At 38.3% G+C, this 19,603-nt stretch overlaps 1 protein-coding gene across 1 annotated transcript in view; it reads left to right on the plus strand.

Annotated features, from left to right (window-relative positions):
• LOC142095424 (myosin-1-like) overlaps positions 1 to 19,098 on the plus strand; it is a 32,114-nt gene extending 13,016 nt beyond the window's left edge. The window contains exons 15-39 of the mRNA XM_075178369.1: positions 1,935 to 2,002; positions 2,092 to 2,179; positions 3,640 to 3,757; positions 4,030 to 4,153; positions 4,470 to 4,606; positions 4,982 to 5,237; positions 6,746 to 6,988; positions 7,464 to 7,640; positions 7,853 to 7,998; positions 8,360 to 8,450; positions 9,319 to 9,708; positions 10,080 to 10,206; positions 10,993 to 11,111; positions 11,757 to 11,953; positions 12,267 to 12,450; positions 12,928 to 13,093; positions 13,179 to 13,303; positions 13,782 to 14,090; positions 14,350 to 14,553; positions 14,705 to 14,830; positions 15,775 to 15,945; positions 16,431 to 16,535; positions 17,828 to 17,923; positions 18,028 to 18,162; positions 19,014 to 19,098. Coding sequence (XP_075034470.1) covers positions 1,935 to 2,002; positions 2,092 to 2,179; positions 3,640 to 3,757; positions 4,030 to 4,153; positions 4,470 to 4,606; positions 4,982 to 5,237; positions 6,746 to 6,988; positions 7,464 to 7,640; positions 7,853 to 7,998; positions 8,360 to 8,450; positions 9,319 to 9,708; positions 10,080 to 10,206; positions 10,993 to 11,111; positions 11,757 to 11,953; positions 12,267 to 12,450; positions 12,928 to 13,093; positions 13,179 to 13,303; positions 13,782 to 14,090; positions 14,350 to 14,553; positions 14,705 to 14,830; positions 15,775 to 15,945; positions 16,431 to 16,535; positions 17,828 to 17,923; positions 18,028 to 18,162; positions 19,014 to 19,034 — 3,923 coding nt within the window. The 3' untranslated portion in view covers positions 19,035 to 19,098. The remainder of the gene's footprint in view (positions 1 to 1,934; positions 2,003 to 2,091; positions 2,180 to 3,639; positions 3,758 to 4,029; positions 4,154 to 4,469; positions 4,607 to 4,981; positions 5,238 to 6,745; positions 6,989 to 7,463; positions 7,641 to 7,852; positions 7,999 to 8,359; positions 8,451 to 9,318; positions 9,709 to 10,079; positions 10,207 to 10,992; positions 11,112 to 11,756; positions 11,954 to 12,266; positions 12,451 to 12,927; positions 13,094 to 13,178; positions 13,304 to 13,781; positions 14,091 to 14,349; positions 14,554 to 14,704; positions 14,831 to 15,774; positions 15,946 to 16,430; positions 16,536 to 17,827; positions 17,924 to 18,027; positions 18,163 to 19,013) is intronic.
• The last annotated feature ends 505 nt before the right edge of the window (positions 19,099 to 19,603 follow it).

Consider the following 19,603-nt stretch of genomic DNA (forward strand, 5'->3'; position numbering starts at 1 on the left):
GCTTTATTCTTTTACCCTAATGATTTGTGTAACAGTGAAGATTTAACATAGAAAGGGCTATATATTCACAGAAAGGCATCTTCAATGGAGAATACATATGCGCAATCCCAAACATATTAATTCAAGTTCATAGTAGAAACTTTAGCACTGAAGATGATGGTATAGACCAGTGGATTCCAAACCTTTTCAGTTCAAAGCACCCTTAGGGCCTCCATAACTTTTTCAAGGCACCCCTAAGCCAAAATAATTACCAAGTAGTTCCCCGCCTTGCTTACCACTGGCCCTGGCCGAGGCACCCCTGTGAGATCGCCGAGGCACCCCAGGGAGCCTAGGCACACAGTTTGGGAACCACTGGTATAGACAATAATTTTATTGGTGGTAGCAGTGGGATAATGACCAGTAACTAGTCCTGTTATAACATTAGTTGAACTGGTAAAAAAAATTCTGTTAGAACTAAAAAATAACATTGTTTTTTTAAAATGCTCTTCTTTGAATACGATTTAAATAAGACAAAGCTGTTCATGTGAATCTTCAATGGAGAATACATATGCGTAATCCCGAACATATTAATTCAAGTTCATAGTAGAAACTTTGGTACTGGAGATGATGGTATAGACAATTATTTTATTGGTGGCAGCAGTGGGATAATGACCAGTAACTAGTCCCGTTATAACATTAGTTGAACTGGTACATTTTTTTTCTGTTAGAACTCAAAAATAACATTGTTTTTTTAAAATGGTCTTCTTTGAATACGACAAAGCTGTTCATGTGAAAAACGCTGACTCCTATTTAGAAATGGTATAATCCATTCTGCTCAATCAGAAAAATTCAGCCATCTACAAACCAATTAGTAAATTGTTTCCGATTCACCCCAAATTAGGCAAATAACTAATTGATACTGGAGAATCAGGTCAAGCATAGTGCATGGAATGTAAAAAATACAAAGAGCAGCCAAAAGTGGTTGTCGCAAGTCCATAGCTTTATAAATGGAGCAGTACTACAGTTTTGCCTGCCTTAATAATCTTTTCCTTTTTTTACCAATACATTTTAAACCCTCATTACAACACAGTCACACAGGACACAATTGTTTTCTGTACTTATCAACAGACCCATTATAATTTAAAGTGGTGAAATAAACAGAGAATTCATTACAATCCCAACAATTGTCTTTGTTAAAATACACTGACTAGTACAAATCCCTTTTTTTTACTCTGATTTCCGTTGCCTATCTAGGGGTACCTCTCACAGACATATCATTGCGATTGCCACTGATTTATTTCTTAAAATGCTGCTAACCGAAAATGGGCAAATGTTTTGCCACATCTGAAAGGAAGTCAAAGCTTGCACATTACCAAGAAACGCTTACACAACGTTATTAATACAGCAAAAAATGAAAAATGAATATGTCATAAAAATGCATCAGTGTTGTCATAACAACCTCTTATCAGTGATAATAAACATAATGATGAAGTTCAGTAAACTGTCACCAGAAAACGCAGTCATTCCCACAAGTGTTCGCTCAGGGAAAAAAAAAAAAATGTTTTACTTAATGAAAGAGGTGGTTCTAAAGTTGTAGATTTACAGTAGGTACACCCGGGAAATCCAAAGTGGTTTGAAGGGGGCATCCTGTGTGCATTGCAAATTACCTCATTGTTTTTAGGGTTAGAGTTTGACAAATATTTTTGGAATTAAAACTAGGCATTGATGAGCCATAATTCACTGATTTGGACCTGGAACCAGAGAGAATCGCCATTTTGTAAGGATAAACAGCAACACGCTGAATTTCATGGGATTTACATAATTTGGTTAATTCAGCTGAAATAGAATTTCTCATACATCTTTACTCTTAACATATACTGTCATGAGAAAAAGAAAGACATTGCAGCATTCTGAGAAGTAGATTACTACAACACTGGTGTTTTTCTGATATTCAGCTGCTGCGGGTAAATCTGGAGGCAAGAAGAAAGGGTCTTCTTTCCAGACGGTGTCCGCATTGTTCAGGGTACAGTATGTTTGTCATTCTTCATTTTAAAAAAAAATCATTTCCACTCATATAACAATTCCCTTGACTTGTCAATTGTCCCGTTGCAGGAAAACTTGACCAAACTGATGACAAATTTGAAGACTACTCATCCACACTTCGTACGTTGTCTCATTCCAAATGAGACAAAGACTCCAGGTAAAATTAATATGTAAAAACTGCTTAAGTTAGGACCTGAAGATTGGTGGAAATCATTATCCCCTCTAATCAATCTGTAAATAATAACGTTACAACATGAAAACATTAGTAAAAGTAAATTTTGCAAGACGGAAACAGAACAGCAGATTCTCAAGTCCCTTAATGCTGTCTTTCAGTTTTGGATTATCCATTTAAAGGGTAAAATTGGTAGGTGTTACGGTGATACAAGCAAGGCTTCCTGTCCTAGTTCAAACTCTTCCCCAATTGCACTTAGCCCTGCCCAAACTAATTAACTGCTGTATACAGCAGGTTCAGTGATCCCAATAATGGATGTAGGTTGTAAAGTAAAGATTTGCAATACTGCACGTTCAGCATTTCCCAGCAGTGGATGTAGGTTATAAAGATTTCAATGAGTATTACACAAATAATGCAATTTACTATATAAAAAAAAAAAATAAAGACAGGTTGAACTGCTTTATGGACTCCGGACAATGACACAATTACTGTAGGTCAATCATTAGCACTCGTTGGTCTCCAGTTTTGATTGGGGCTTTGATGGCAAAGTGTGTCATAGTTTAGCTGTAGAGCAAGAAGACACAATTGCATCGCTTCAAGGACTGTCACTGTAAAATTTTGCACATGTTGCACACAAGACAAGAGTACAAATTAAGGTGAAACAATTCAAGTCAGGCGTTAGGGACAGGAAATTTCAATCATAATCATCAGATTCCGTAGCACCGAACAATCATCTTACAGATATGACATACATGAATATAATAAACAAAATAACAGATCCATGAATACAATTCCGCATAATAACATATTCATGGATAGTCATGAGCTAACAATTACAGCTAGTATGGATAATGTCCCGAATATCAGGCGTGTGAGTGAACAAGCAGCAGAAGATTCAGCATAAGACTTGACATCGGCGTCGAACGAGGTGAACAGACATAGGATAGAGAGGACCTGCCCAGGAGAGCTTACATCCTAGAGCTGTGGTAGGCAACCTGCGACTCTCCAGGTGTTGTGAAACTTGCCACCTATCTGCTGGTTATCTACTTGCAAAGCATGCTGGGACTTGTAGTTTCACAACACCTGGAGAGTCGCAGGTTGCCTACCCCTGTCCTAGAGGAAGGGGACAATGAGAAACAATAGGCTCAAATAGGACATAAATTAATGTGCTGGACAAAAGTGGATGTATCGTCATGTCTAAGCATTGGCTAAGCATACATTTTTGCAAAATACATGTATAAACTATAGTATAGTATAGTTAGTTTATACCACAATAATATTTAGATTCTTTTTTACTTCTTTTAGTTAATTCCTGATCTCGTTGCATCATTATGACTATCCTGTTTACTGTTCGCAAAAGTTGCACAATTATTTCTATAAATTGTAAAAATAAAAGCCGAAACCCAATTTCTACTTAATGATCACTATAATATTTATATTCTTAGGGGCGATGGATAATCAACTTGTCATACACCAGTTGCGGTGTAACGGCGTGCTGGAAGGGATCCGAATTTGCCGAAAGGGATTTCCAAGCAGGGTCCACTATGGAGACTTTAAGCAACGGTAAATCAAAAATAAACTACCTTATCCACCTTTCATGTAAAAGCCCGTTCATTTTGTATATGGAAATTCACCTGTTATGGATAAAATGTAAATTATTCCTGATAGGAAACAAGAGTTTTGGTCATTGTCTAGCAAGGATTGCAAGTTCCATTGGGCATTGTATGCCATCAATAAATCAATACATTTATCAATAAATTAGGCATTAGAGCTATTGACACTATAAACACTTTTTTAAATTAAGATGTTCATGAAAATTCTCATTCCCATACAAGGTATAAAGTCCTGAATGCCAGTGCCATACCTGATGGGCATTTCATTGACAGCAAGAAGGCCTGCGAGAAGCTTCTGGGCTCTTTAGATATTGATCACACCCAGTACAAGTTTGGCCACACAAAGGTTTGTATTATTATACTGTGCATATTTCTGTGCGGAACACAATCTTTAGGCATCCTTTACCTTCATCACACCCCCAGTCTAAATCTATTATGACCATGTGTTCAATGATCTATGTATCTAAACGACATAATTCTCATCTCCCCATCTTTATCTTACTATTCCATGCCATAAATATATACATTTGAATGCCAAGTTTGAAACTTGAGACAGATAAACAATATGTTTCTCTTAGAAGGGAGAAGAAATGAACTATCCCACCTAGATTTATGTCAGTAGTGTCCTCTATATAAACATCTAGAAAATAATTGTGTTCTAGGTCTTCTTCAAAGCAGGACTTCTTGGTCTTCTGGAAGAAATGAGAGATGAACGCCTGGCCCAGCTGATCACGCGCACCCAGGCTATGTGTAGAGGATATCTCATGAGAGAAGAGTTCAAGAAGATGATGGAAAGGAGGTAAAACTTTTGGGATTGGTGCCCAAGTGATCCGGGATTTCGTGGTGTTCAAAAGAGTCTCTACTGCAGCCCTAATAAGTCAATTAAGTATAATTTCATTCTGATAATTCTGATAACGCAAGAATGGTATATTAAATGCAATCCCTGATTTGATGGTAAAGTCAGCCGATTCAGGCATCGGTATGATATACGGCACCTGTGTGAAGATGTTGCACACATGTTCGTATCTCATGATGTAGGCCATGGCCAACTAGTCATAAATTGAGAGCAGCTTCATTATTAATCTATAGCTTTCTATAGCATGTAAGAGCTATTTGTGAGGCCCCTGAAATAGTTCATGTTTCTCACCTCTTTGGCAATTGCAATTTTTGACAGAGACGCCATAACAACTATTCAGTACAACGTTAAATCGTTCATGAATGTGAAGCACTGGCCATGGATGAAATTATATTTCAAGATCAAGCCGCTGCTGAAGAGCGCAGAAACAGAGAAAGAACTGCAGAACCTGAAAGAAGAACTTGAAAAGACCAAGGAGGAACTGGTGAAATCAGAAACGCGAAGGAAAGAAGTTGAAGAAAAACTGGTGTCCCTTACGCAGGAAAAAAATGACCTCCTGCTCCAAGTTCATTCGGTAGGTCTCTACATATGCCCCATTACTAAGTTTTGGTTAGGTAAAACATCGTCTTCAACCTGAAAGTTGTACTGAATTCCGCACATTCAGGTCTTTAATCAGTTTCACCTCTTGATAAATAATTTAGCTAAGTACAAAGACTTCAGTTATCTATAATATAAATGGCTAGTGGCGTGTGTTAGTCTGTCTGTGTGTGTGTGGAAAAAATAAAACCAAGCTGCAGCGCCACCTGCTGGGCGGAGTTATACACTGACCTACTAAATTCTTAGTGTGTGTGGAAAAAAAACCTCAAAGGGCTGAAATTTGGTATACTAAGATGTTTTTAATTTGTTAATTTAATTTGTTAATTGTTAAAAGTGTTTATAAAGATTTTAAAAAAATATATATATTTCTTGAAGGAGAAGTGACAGTGGGGAGTGGTTGGTGGTTGCCGGGGGTGACAGTGGGGAGTGGTTGGTGGTTGCCGGGGGTGACAGAGCGAGAGGAGTGTGATACTCAGGACCGCTGAGAGAGATCCCTGTGTCTGGATAGACATCTGGATAGATGTGGCGATGAAAATGAAGGATGAGGTGATGGAGAAGAATGATGAGGTGGTGACATGTAGACAAAACCACGTTAAAAAAGGGCGCTTGCGTCGGGAAGTAACGCTCTTCCCCTGAGGAGGCCTGGGCTATGGCCCAAATGCATGACAAGAACCTTTTTAACACCTTAAGTAGCTTGATTTGACTAGAATGCATGAGTATCATGCACGGGTTAACTTGTTTCATATATATTTCCTCAGACAAGGCCAGAATGTCTGCTATCCCAACAGTATTTTTTTAGGTCTCCCCTTTGCATTGCAAATGTTCATGTTCTTTATTGTTGTCTATATAAAACACGCTGTCATGATTTCATCCAAATTCTTACAAAACAAGTTTGAGTTATAAAATGAATTTCTTAAGGAGTAGAGATTGACAGCACTGTCTACCTGCATCAATTTGACAGGAGTCTTGCATTACTACTCTGTGCTGTTGGGGATCCTGCTACTTTCAACACGGAACTCAGTCTGTGGCTTATTGTTCACCTTTTATCTCCTTTCATCATGCCACTGCCCCCGTCATCTGCAGCCCTGCTGTCAGGGGCCAGCTGGGATCTGGCTTCCTACAGTTTTTTCCTTCAAATTGCTCCCAATGGGCTGCTGAGCCAAGTCTCCCCCCCCCCCACCCCCACCCCTCCTGGGCCTCATTTACCAATCAACCCCTGCCTGCCATCACTTCACAAAATCTCAAAACACTGCCTTCCACAAAATCAGTACACTTGTCTCTTCAAATAGCTAGTGTGAGTATCTCATGATCTGATCGGTTACAGGTTATTAAAGTTCTGTCCACTACAAGACTGTGATAATCTCAAACGACCAAGAGTTGAATTCTCAAGACGAAAATGCGCCAAATGCACTTTAATAAAATGTTGAATTATTTTACCACTTGCACAACTGTAAAAACAATATGTTTTATTCTTCTGTGAAATAGGAAAATCAAAATTTGGCTGATGCGGAGGAAAGATGTGATGAGCTCATTAAGAGTAAGATCCAGATGGAGTCGAAAGTAAAGGAGCTAATGGACAGACTGGAAGACGAAGAAGAGATGGGAGCAGATCTCACAGCCAAGAAGAGGAAACTGGAAGATGAAACAAGTGAGCTGAAGAAAGACATTGATGACCTTGAGTTGACTTTGGCCAAAGTAGAGAAGGAGAAGCATGCTACAGAAAACAAGGTTTGTGTTATTCTTATACTCATCATAAAATCAACAGCATTATTGTTATGAAATCTTTAATATTTACTTTATAACACCTTAAACATTTTATGGATCTTCATGTGATGCAATCAAGATATTTAATAGTATGAGTAACAGGCCTACCTTACTCAGACTCAGTAGTGCAAGTATAACCTCAGAGATAGTCAGCTTGTGACGAGGATTTTTCTGTATATTCCATTTAACTTAAAGACAAGTTGTTGATGGTCATTGTAAACACTTTAAGTTCGAGGCTTGCTAAGTACATCAACATACATGAGTTGAGGAGCTTGTTGCCTAGTCTAGTGAAAATGCAAACTCAGATGTTTCTATACGCAAAATAAATTACCAACGTGATAAGATGAAAAAGCAGGTGGAGTGGAAGTGCATAGTTTGCACTGGTTTTGGTTTCCATATTCTGTGTTAATTGAAAATAATTCACACGTCCTCTCATTAGGTGAAGAACTTGACTGAAGAGATGGCTGTACTGGATGAAACCATCATCAAGCTCAGCAAGGAGAGGAAAGCCATCCAAGAAACTCACCAGCAAACCCTCGATGACCTCCAGGCAGAAGAAGACAAAGTTAACAGTCTCACAAAAATGAAGATGAAACTGGAGCAGCAAGTAGATGATGTATGTTACCTCCAGTTCATGAGCGAAACATAATTTATGGAACATATTACACATTTTACGCTACAGTTATCGTACGATATAAACAGATGAGCGCAAACCATTGGCAAAGTGTAAAAATATATAAAAAAAATAAATCATTGCAATGTTTTTAAAATAAAAAGTCATGTGAACATCTAATAAAAGGGGCCCTTTTAATCTGTGTGTTTTCTCAGCTTGAAGCGGCTCTTGAGCAGGAGAAGAAATTGCGTCTTGACCTGGAAAGAACCAAAAGGAAACTAGAGGGCGATTTAAAGCTGAGCCAAGACACCATAATGGATATTGAGAACGACAAAGTGAATTCGGAGGATAAGTGTAAAAAGTATGGACCTGCCTTAACTTATGTTCTATAGTGTTGGTATTGCACATCATAAAATGGTACCTCAGTTTAGAAAAGTACATTTTCCTCCTCCGGGCCCCCCCCCCCCCCCGCATCCCCCTTGGGGAATGGCTATGCACAGTGGCTGATAGGAGGCAAATATGAAGGAAAGAGTGTAAATGTGATGCTCTTTCCTCTATATTTACCTTAGTACATAGACTACTAAAACTTTCAACATAAACACATACCACATTTTGAGAATAGTAGAATTATGTTCTAAATGTCATACTTCATTGTACAATTTATTGAGTGTTAACAAAGGATATTATATTAATTTGATGGTTTTATTTCTGGGGATCACCAGGAAGGACTTTGAAGTGTCTGAACTGCAAAGGAGAATTGAAGACGAGCAGATGATCAATGTTCAACTTCAAAAAAAAATTAAGGAGCTTCAGGTATAACCATAGACTACTGTCATGCATTATTTTGGGGGTTCTTACTAATTATTTGGATAATTAATCTTTCTACACTGTAAGCGCCATTGCACACTGTATATTTAGAATGGAAAAAAATATATATATAGTTTTTGCCCAAAATTTTAAATGCTTCCATAGTCACTCAAGTTTTACGGGGAAAAACTTTCAACACTGAAGCATTCTGAAGTCCTAACTTCCCATTTGGCAGGGAGGCTGAATTTCCCATTCCATTATAAGTCACTTCAGGAATGTTTAATAGCTTGAAAAAATTGTCGTTTTGGTATTGAACATAGCAGTGTTCTAATATGTTTGTGTCCCAGTGTGTTAGTTACTTTATATTTTTCACACTAAAATTAATAATATTTCCAGGTAATATCCAGTTATTTGACTATGAAGATTCTAATAGAGGGAGTCCATTGGTTTTTTTTTTTTGTTTGGTTTTTTTAAGATTAGCAGGTTAATTGGTGAGCCATATGTGGTTTCTTAGTCCATAAAAATTACTAATTGCTGTCCTTTGGGAACCAAGTCTAATAAACAGTTCTGAACCATTAAATTCTACTAACCTGTAAATGTCTGAAGGGTCTGGCATCCAAACTAGGCCTGTAGCCTATAAAGGGACAGGATATCTAAGCTGGTATCTGCATTTATGGATAGACACAGCAATAAACTGGTAAAACCAACCATTTATTCTATCTCAGACACTTAATTAATCCTATGCAATTACATTATCATCAGTATTTCCAGATATTCCTGCACTCTATGGGAATTCCGGATCCATGCTTGCCTATTGTAGCTTGAAAAGGGGCAGTTACATTTAATTTAACCTGTACATTTTATAATCTCGAAGGCTAGCAGTGAAGAATTGCATGAAGAAATAGAGTCAGAACGGGCTTCTCGTGCTAAAGTAGAGAAGCAGCGGGCAGAATTGTCGAGAGAGTTGGAAGACATCAGCGAGAAATTAGAAGAAGCTGGGGGAGCGAGTGCCGTTCAAGTGGAAATGAACAAGAAAAGGGAGGCGGAATTCCACAAAATGCGTCGGGATCTGGAAGAAGCCACACTGCAGCACGAGTCAGTTGTCGCTACCCTGCGGAAAAAACAAGCTGATAGTATGGCTGAGCTGGGGGAGCAGTTCGAAAACCTCCAGCGTGTCAAGCAAAAACTTGAGAAAGAGAAAACTGAATTAAAGATGGAGGTCGATGATCTGGCTGGAAACATGGAGTCTGTTGCCAAATCCAAGGTGAGAACATTAACTTGACAGTAATGTTTCTGAATTATATGTATGGTGCTTATTACTGTACACATTTACTACTGCATAATATAACTCATATTAGACTCAGTTATAAAAGTTTTTCGCCTCAACAGCCCAGTTCACCAAACCCAGTCTAGTTATTTCCATTGACCGTGATGCAAACTATACTTACTTTGCTGATCGAAACAAAGTCTTTGTTAGTTATTGTGTGGACGGAATATTCAAAGATAGACTTTAAGTTACCTGGTAATATTATTGTATGTTTATCAGAATGGTCAAATGCTAGTTCATGTCTGCTAATGCTTAAACACGCACACTATACCCCAGATAAAACATTATGTATATATATCCTTATCTAGGCTAATCTAGAAAAAATGTGCCGGCACTTAGAGGACCAGCTCTCCGAGATGAAGTCACAGCATGATAACCATAGTCGGCTAATAAACGATCTTACTGCACAAAAAGCCCGTCTGCAGAATGAGCATGGTTAGTATACAGTATACCTTATTCAATGAACTCGCTAGTGTGTCACAAGAAACTGTAAACACTTGTTTCAGTTACCAATTTGATTAAAAATTTAAAATATCTCCCAAGAAAGTTTCAATAATTTGCTAATAATTTTACCATTTTCTTTGGGGTATAGGGTGGAAAAGTGTCCCAATAATATAATTATGGAACATGGGGCCTGATTCATTAAGGATCTTAACTTGAGAAACTTCTTATTTCAGTCTCCTGGACAAAACCATGTTACAATGCAAGGGGTGCAAATTAGTATTCTGTTTTGCACATAAGTTAAATACTGACTGTTTTTTCATGTAGCACACAAATACTTGATAGCTTATTTGTACACTGAAATTTAAAGTTGATATTTGTGTGCTACATGAAAACACAGTCAGTATTTAACTTATGTGCAAAACAGAATACTAATTTGCACCCCTTGCATTGTAACATGGTTTTGTCCAGGAGACTGAAATAAGAAGTTTCTCAAGTTAAGATCCTTAATGAATCAGGCCCATGGTCTTTAAATAGTGAGTTGTACCAACAGCAACTGCCATGGTAAATGCAGTTGTTTAGCATTACTGTATAATACAGTTTTGTATATGTGACACATATGCTACTGTATTATTATTTCTATATTATGATCTGAGTGAATAAGTTCCAGAAAATTTGAATTGTTAGCTCTGTGGCTCAGCTTAATTTGTACATGGCGGCCTCTCATTCTGTCTCTGCCATTCTCTTTTCCCGGTTTCTGATTCCATGATTTCATCTTAGGTGAATTATCTCACTCGGTGGAAGAGAAAGAAGCCTTAATTTCTCAACTGAGTAGAGGCAAAATGGCCTTTACTCAACAAACTGAGGACTTTAGAAGACTTTTGGAAGACGAAACTAAGGTAAAATAGCTCAAAACTCTTTCTGCACTTCGCGTTGTCCTTCTTACACCCAGAGAAGAACTCCATTGGAAACAATATAATTACTGCAGGGCTTTCAATGCAAAATTAGTAGCTTTTTTTATTAAAAAATGGGCAAACAAGGAAATTAGTCAACCAAATTGTTGACATATGTGCATAAGCTAAAATAATACAAAATCAGTAAAAATCAATGATACTTACGAATACCACGAAGAAGCAGGATACTGGGAGAGCAACAGACGGAGCTCAATTCACTCTAGTATAATTGGATCAGATCCACAGTCTACCTATAACATCCGGCTAAAGCCCAGGCAGTGCTTAGTAAACACTTTGTAATTACCTATAGACAGTGACTGTCTGTTAATTAAGAATTATCTTAACTAATGTGCTGAATGATAGCTAATTCATATAGATTAGAATGGTATACATAGGCATTGAGTCTTAAAAGAGGCTTCCTATTTTATTTAAGTTTTAGCTTTCTTTTCGAACCACATGAATAGTAGCACATTGTTATGTGAATAGAGCTGCAGTGATTGTATTGTTTCTAAAGTAAAATCCTACAAACTAACAGCACCACTTAACAAGGTAAGTCAAACTATGTAACTAGAATGTTCTGATTTCTTGCAGGCTAAAAATGCCCTCGCTCATGCTCTGCAATCGGCTCGTCATGATTGTGATCTTCTACGTGAACAATATGACGAAGAGCAAGAAGCCAAGGCAGAGTTGCAGCGAACGTTATCCAAAGCCAACAATGAAGTGGCCGTGTGGAGATCTAAATATGAAACAGACGCCATTCAACGGACGGAGGAACTGGAAGAAGCTAAGTAAGTAATGAGATTGGCCGTCAAAAGTTGAACCCATCCTAAAGTCAACCCCTACTAGACAGTTTTACGGTATTCAGATATTAGACTTTATGTTGAGTCTTCTTGGAAAATCTGACTTTTGACTTAATCAGAAAATTATTTTATAATTATTTACGACTTAAAAAATTTGCAATGGTCATTAAATAATCAAGGGTTTATGATATCCTTCAGCCTTGCACTATGTTTGACTTATATATTGAATTGATCAATAAGTGGTGTGAGTCGTCGCATTGCTTTCAAGTTGTGACAATCTCTGTGTTGTACTAAACCATAGGAAGAAACTAGCTCAGCGCCTTCAGGAAGCTGAGGAACATGTTGAAGCTCTGAATGCCAAATGTTCTTCCTTGGAGAAGACTAAGCAGAGATTGCAGATGGAAGTGGATGATCTAATGATGGACGTGGAAAGATCGAATGCAGCAGCCGCCGCTCTAGACAAAAAGCAAAGGAACTTTGATAAGGTGATTTTTGGTTGTTGCCTTTGGTGAAATTAATATTCTCCACATTTTTGGGGGAAAGTAATGGTTGAGGACATGAAAAATGGTTCAAGGGCAATTGCTCAGTTCAAATTATTTGAGCAATTGCTTGGTGAACAATGCTCAAATATTAGTGAAACCCCACTGGCGAAATTAAAAAGTACTCTAGTCGTCTCTTATCCCTAAGATATCCCCTTTCCAAGAAGCCTAAACAGAAGGGCATCTCCTAACTGTAATTTCTGTTCACTTATAACCCTAATGTCTGCTCCAGCAGACTAACTCCCAACTTTATTCCCAATAATTATTACTTAAAACAAAGCACCTAATCTCCACCTTATCCTAAACTCAACATTTCCTATTGAAGGAGAACAATTAAATATTTTTTTTTGCATTCCTCATGTGTAATTGACCCTATGACCAATTGTATCACTAATTTGTGAGAAATTGTTTTTTCCACTGCAGGTTATAGGTGAATGGAAACAAAAGTGTGGAGAGTGCCAGACTGATCTGGAGCTATCGCTGAAAGAATCCAGAAGTTTGAGCACAGAACTTTTCAAGCTACGCAATGCGTATGAGATGGCGCTGGATCAGCTGGAGACGGTTAAACGAGAGAACAAGAACCTCAACCGTAAGTTTTTGCTTTGCTGCTCAGAGCTTATCAAATTAAGACATGGCCATGTAACATTCTGGATCTTTTTTTTTCTTTACCAAAGAGGAAATATCAGACCTCACGGATCAAATTGGCATGACGGCAAAGAGCGTAAGTGAACTGGAAAAGATCAAGAAGCAGGTGGAGCAGGAGAAAGCCGAACTACTATCTGCTTTGGAGGAAGCCGAGGTATCTACATTAGGAAGAGCTAACCTAAGCACCAAAGATTTGCGGGATTGCTTGGATTTATGTAGCTATTTTTTTTTTGGGGGGGGGGGGTGGGAATGTTATAATGGAGTATACTTAATGTCTAAGGCATGCTCAGGAATTTAAAATATCTTAGACAGAAGTATAGCTACCATTATGGAGGCCTTAATTGATATTTTAGATCTTAATCTTGTGAACCTTTTTTTTGTACAATAACCTTAATAAGATGGGTATTTCAAGCTTGTATGACTTATTGTTCATGGTGAAACAAAACTTTGAAAATGGTTAACTAAGTTAAACTTTGAGCATATGAGGAGCAAGGAGCTTACCTGTTCTAGGCATAAAGTCTATTGAAATCTTTCTGTATTTGTGAGACATGAAGAACTTTTTAGACTATGTATATTGCAGTAAATCATGTTTTTGTGGTTACGTAGCCCTAACTCCAAGATTCCATATCTAGGGAAGTCTTGAACATGAGGGAGCAAAAATACTTCGTATCCAGCTGGAGCTAAACCAGGTGAAGTCAGAGGTGGATAGGAAAGTAGCTGAGAAGGATGACGAGATTGCTCAACTGAGGCATAACAGTCAGAGGACAATTGACACTTTGAATAGCACTCTGGAGTCAGAAATAAGGAGCAGGAACGATGCCCTCCGAGCTAAGAAGAAGATGGAAGGGGACATTAATGAGATGGAGTTGCAGCTAAGTCATGCCAACCGGCAGCTAGCAGAGAGCCAGAAGCAGCTCAAGAACCTCCAGGCCCAACTGAAGGTCTGTGACATTGTGCAGATATTTTTGTTTCCTGTATACACTGAGGACATTTACCAAAGCTTCTAAAATGGAAACCTGGAGGTGTTGCCCATATCCAACCAATCAGATTCTAGCTGTCATATTCTACTACGTTCTAGAAAATTATAGCTAGAATATGATTGGATGCTATGAGCAACACATACGCTTTTCTTGTTTTTCTGCATTTAATATCTTGGGTTTTTTAATAAACCAAAGGTACAAAACTGTTTTTGATGCACAGGAAGGACAAATACAGCTTGATGAACTAAGTCGTGCCAATGAAGACCTGAGAGAGCATTTAGGTCTGGTGGATCGCAGGAATCTCTTGCAGCAGACAGAAATTGAAGAACTACAGTCGGCCCTCGAACAGACAGAAAAAGTCCGAAAACTGGCTGAGCAAGAACTCTTAGATGTTACAGAGAGGGTGCAGCTTTTACACAGCCAGGTAATATTTCATCATTTTGTCTAAGCACCAATGTTTAAACTTATTATTGGTGCTTTAGAAAAGTAGTAAAAAGCAGCTTTGATTACATATCTATCTGTAGAGTGGTTCCTAATACTAATTTCTCTATAAATGTGTTTGTTGAAATGCTTAGAACACGGGTCTGATCAATGCCAAGAAGAAGTTCGAAAGTGATGCCGCTCAGCTCCAGTCCGAGGTGGAGGAAGCCATCCAGGAGTTACGAAATGCAGAAGATAAAGCCAAGAAAGCAATCACAGATGTAAGATGTTCTGCCAAGTTTATTAACATTGAATGCTACATTTCAATAAGTCCTGGAATTACATAGGGAGGTGAGGGAAAGCTATAAGTTAGAGGGTAATCTGACTTTTATTTAGGACGTCATTGGCCTACAGATTTCTCCACCAATCCCACCATGATCAATATTCACAGATGACTGACCTGGAAGTGAAGTTAAAAGCATGAAACTGGGTATACACTACAGAAAATGTATCTTTAACGATTTTACCAATGACTGAAAGTCCTGATCAGCATGCCGATTCATGCGTACTCACTTACACGATTTACCTTCAGATCTGTGATCTTCATCTGTCATAACCATCTGATGAAAAGATTGTGACTCTGTAAACTCTATGGAGATCTGCCTACACTGCTGGCCCTGAGTGTACACACACTGCAGAATTTGCCCAAAATCGTTCCATCATTTATTGAGATTTTTAGTTCGGTTAACAAATCAAATAAAACAATACGATGTGCTTTGGAACGATAAAACATGATTGTGGGAGCGATATCGGACCTAACGGTGGTTTATCGTGTAATCGGCCTGACAGCGAAAAACCTGTATTGTGTACCCAGCCTAACTCTGCTATGAAAATATATTGTTTTGTGTGGAACACATATTTCAGATCAAGGTCCAACCATTTCAAGATCACACAGTTTAGAGGGAAGAGCAGTCATGGTATATTCAGTTCTGCACTTTAAATCTATGTTTTTAAGTAATAACTAGCATTTGCCAACGAAGACCTGAAAGAAAGTAAACTGGTTTATTGCTATATGTGATTAGATACGGCAAAGGCCATAAGTGTACAACATTGGCCTCACCAATATCTTTTCCAGAGTGGAGCTTTAGTGTCCACAGTAACAACCTGTTTATTTATAACACACCTGTATACAGATGGTTTCATTTTTGTGTTCTACTTTATTAAGGCTGCCATGATGGCTGAAGAACTGAAAAAAGAACAGGATACAAGTGGTCACCTTGAGAGAATGAAGAAGAACATGGAGCAGACAATGAAGGATCTTCAGCATCGACTAGACGAAGCCGAGCAGATAGCATTGAAAGGAGGCAAGAAACAGCTTCAGAAACTGGAAGCTCGAGTGAGTCCAACTTGCTCCAGGCCAATGGAAAATGTCATGAATGAAACCCTTCATATTGTATACAGCAAAGTCAATAACAACATATTATTAGTATCTTCCCCTGAATAAGTAATAATTAGATTACTACTTTAAGATCAGATTTCTTAAATAGATAGCAGATATTTTGGTATGATTTGGGGGTATATTTACTAAACTGCAGGTTTGAAAAGTGGAGCAACTTTTCCTAGAGCAACCAATCAGATTCATTTTGTAGAATGTTATCAATAAATGATAACTAGAATCTGATTGGTTGCTATAGGCAACATCTCCACTTTTTCAGACCCGCAGTTTAGTAAATATACCCCTTGATCTGATGAAAGTGTAGAAAATGTTCTTTTGTGGTAGTACAGATTAAATTATACCTCCTCTTTTCAATAAAACTGGTGGTGAAATCCAGGAATGCTTTATGAAATAAAAGTGTAACTAATTACGCCAACTAATTCCAGGTACGTGAATTAGAAAATGAACTGGAGACCGAACAGAAACAAAGTGGTGAAAACACAAAAGCGTACAGGAAAGTTGAGCGGAAACTTAAAGAATTGACGTATCAGGTATGTAAACGTGGTTTGTGCGTGATAAGTATATAATGTTATTCATGAACCTTATAATTCTTTCATCTATATTATTTTCCACACACCCCAAACACAGAGCTGCCGTGTTAGTCGGGTGGTGCGGCTGCTACAGGGTCTGTCTCAAAACCCTATGGAGAGGCAGCGATGCTGCAGACAGTTTCTCACCTTCTCTGATTTACTGAAGCTTCCTCTAGCGATCAGGCCATATTAGCCAAAAGGAATCCTGTGATTGGGTAACAGTGAGGACTGCTTTAAATTGGTTACTATAATAGCAGCCACTGACTGATCAGTAGAGGGAGCTTGAGTAAGCCGGAGGAAATTCATGAAGACCCTTATAAAATTTGCCTATACGCCCCACAGATTACGGCACTGTACGTAACTATTAAGCCAACTCCATTTTTGGAGTGGATATTATCCAGAACTATGGCTAAACCTATGTCTCAATATTTCCCCCTTTCATGTTTTTCCTCGACCTCTATATCTATATTTGTATACAGGACCTGATTATCCAATAGGCTGACTAGGCTGCTGTGCTAGGCTTTCGGAGGGGTGGGCAAAAAAATTTTGGGGTGCAAAATTGTGACAGGGAGAGGTATAAACTGAAATAAATTTTGAGAGGGCACTTCTAACTGGGAGATTTCTTATATGAGATTAGTTGTTCTCCAATGTAGAAAGCATGAAAGAAAAATGTATTAAGGTTTTAATCTCAAAGTTTTCCCATGGTAAATGCTGAAGACAATGAGTCATCCATGGGCCGGCACTTGAGGATAAGCGAGCAGGAGAGGCAAGGGAAGCGACAGGCAGAGGCGTGACAGCATCTTCATCCTCAGTAGCCCTCGTTCGTGCTTCTGTTCTGCTGTACAGTTCTGATTTTAATGAGAATATCATGAGTGACAATGATTGCTGTGACCTTTTTGTACAGCAAAGGGGACCTGGGTTTTAAAAAACACTGTAACATAAACATTGGTGGAGGGAGGGTGAAGGAAGCCGGATTTGAAGTTAAGTAGGGCTTCCTTTATACCTAACGCGTATTAGGCGCTATGAGTGTATTAGTCTAGGGCGGCATGAGCCCTTAATCAGGCCCTATTTGCATACTTCTTGGTATTTTAGCAACTGAAACAACCCCTCGCCCTCCGTTTCATGTCTCTTTAACGTTATGTATATTAACAGAGTTTTATATAAATCCCTCATTTTTGCGTTTTTCTCAATACTCCACTCACTGTCATTCCACACATCTGAAAAAACACTGGATCTGTTTTGTTTTCTGACAGTCAGAGGAAGACAGAAAAAACGTTCTTAGACTGCAAGATCTGGTTGATAAGCTACAAGCTAAGGTCAAGTCTTACAAGAGACAAGCCGAGGAATCGGTATGTATTCTATCACACAAGTATATCACTGGAGAAATGTAAGATTCATTGATGTCCAGCCTGGTATCTGATTAATCTCGATGGGTCTCTTTGGGTTTAAATAGGATGAACAAACTAACGTTCATCTCATGAAATTGAGGAAACTTCAACATGAGTTGGATGAAGCTGAGGAAAGGGCTGATATAGCTGAATCTCAGCTGAACAAGCTCCGAGCCAAGAGTCGGGACTTCGGTGGGAAGGTAGTAATATATTATTTGTGCTTTAGCATCTTTATTTTATTTAATTATGTGAACCTTAGTTCTACTTTACTATCAAAAGTATAAATCGTTTATGGATACATTAGGGATGGATGATGCACATTGATCGCCATCGATGGTTGGACCACAGTTGCGCTACAATTTCCAGTGGTTAAGGAATACAAACCATCATCATCATCATCACCATTTATTTATATAGCGCCACTGATTCCGCAGCGCTGTACAGAGAACTCACATCAGTCCCTGTCCCATTGGAGCTTACAGTCTAAATTCTCTAACACACACACACAGGCACAGACAGAGATTAGGGTCAATTTTGATAGCAGCCAATTAACCTACCGGTATGTTTTTGGAGTGTGGGAGGAAACCGGAGCACCCGGAGGTAACCCACGTAAACACAGGGAGAACATACAAACTCCACACAGATAAGGCCATGGTCGGGAATTGAACTCATGACCCCAGCGCTGGGAGGCAGAAGTGCTAACCACTGAGCCACCGTGCTGCCCAGACTCAAATTTGGATTAAACTCTATATACAAATGTCTGATCAGATTTAAAAACTGTATATAGTCAAATACAAAAGCCCCCCCCCCCCCAAAGGGTTACTACTGCTTGTCTTGTGTCTATTGTGAGTTTGGAACAGACGTTCAATAAACCTTTTGCTTTCCTTCCATCCCCACTTTTTTGCAATCCTGTTTCCCTCTAACCTCCTGCCACAACCATTGATTGATGAAACAATTGACTATTTATTTATGTTTTTAGTAAATTGTACTCAAAAGCAATTGTCTATATACACCCTGTTGTAAATAATCAATATCTCATTTTTTTCTGCAGGTGAAGGAAGGAGAAGTGTGAACCGGTGTGGACAGTAAAACTGCTGTTTGTAGAAACTTGTGTCTTGTATAGATGCTTTTTTGTATTGTAGACAATAAAATAGTTTTGATAAAACATAATAATTTTTTCCCTCTTTCATTCTGTCCCATCATGTGACAAGTTAATGGTGTTTGTAGTAGATAACTTTTCTCACTCCTCCTCTTGAGTAAATTCAAAATAAGAGTTTTTAGGATGAGAGTTTTTTCATCCTTTAACTGTTACTAAATAAGTTGCATTATTGCATTTCATTTACATCATCAAGTAGAACTGAAATTTTACTTTTCCCTTGGATACGCACAGCTCTGGTTGGATACAGTTGTATCAGAAAGCAGATTTTTTTGTCATATCCATGGGGTAACTCTGCCTTATGATATAAATGTAATTCTAAAAAGCACAGAAAAACGCAGGAAAGTTAAAGCCCTGTGTTTATTAAACGTCATGAAGTAATTTACAAACCAAGGGCCTGATTCATTAAGAAACTTCTTATTTCAGTCTCCTGGACAAAACCATGTTACAATGCAAGGGGTGCAAATTAGTTTTCTGTTTTGCAC

Source organism: Mixophyes fleayi, chromosome 6 (assembly GCF_038048845.1).
Source record: "Mixophyes fleayi isolate aMixFle1 chromosome 6, aMixFle1.hap1, whole genome shotgun sequence".
NCBI lineage: Eukaryota > Metazoa > Chordata > Amphibia > Anura > Limnodynastidae > Mixophyes > Mixophyes fleayi.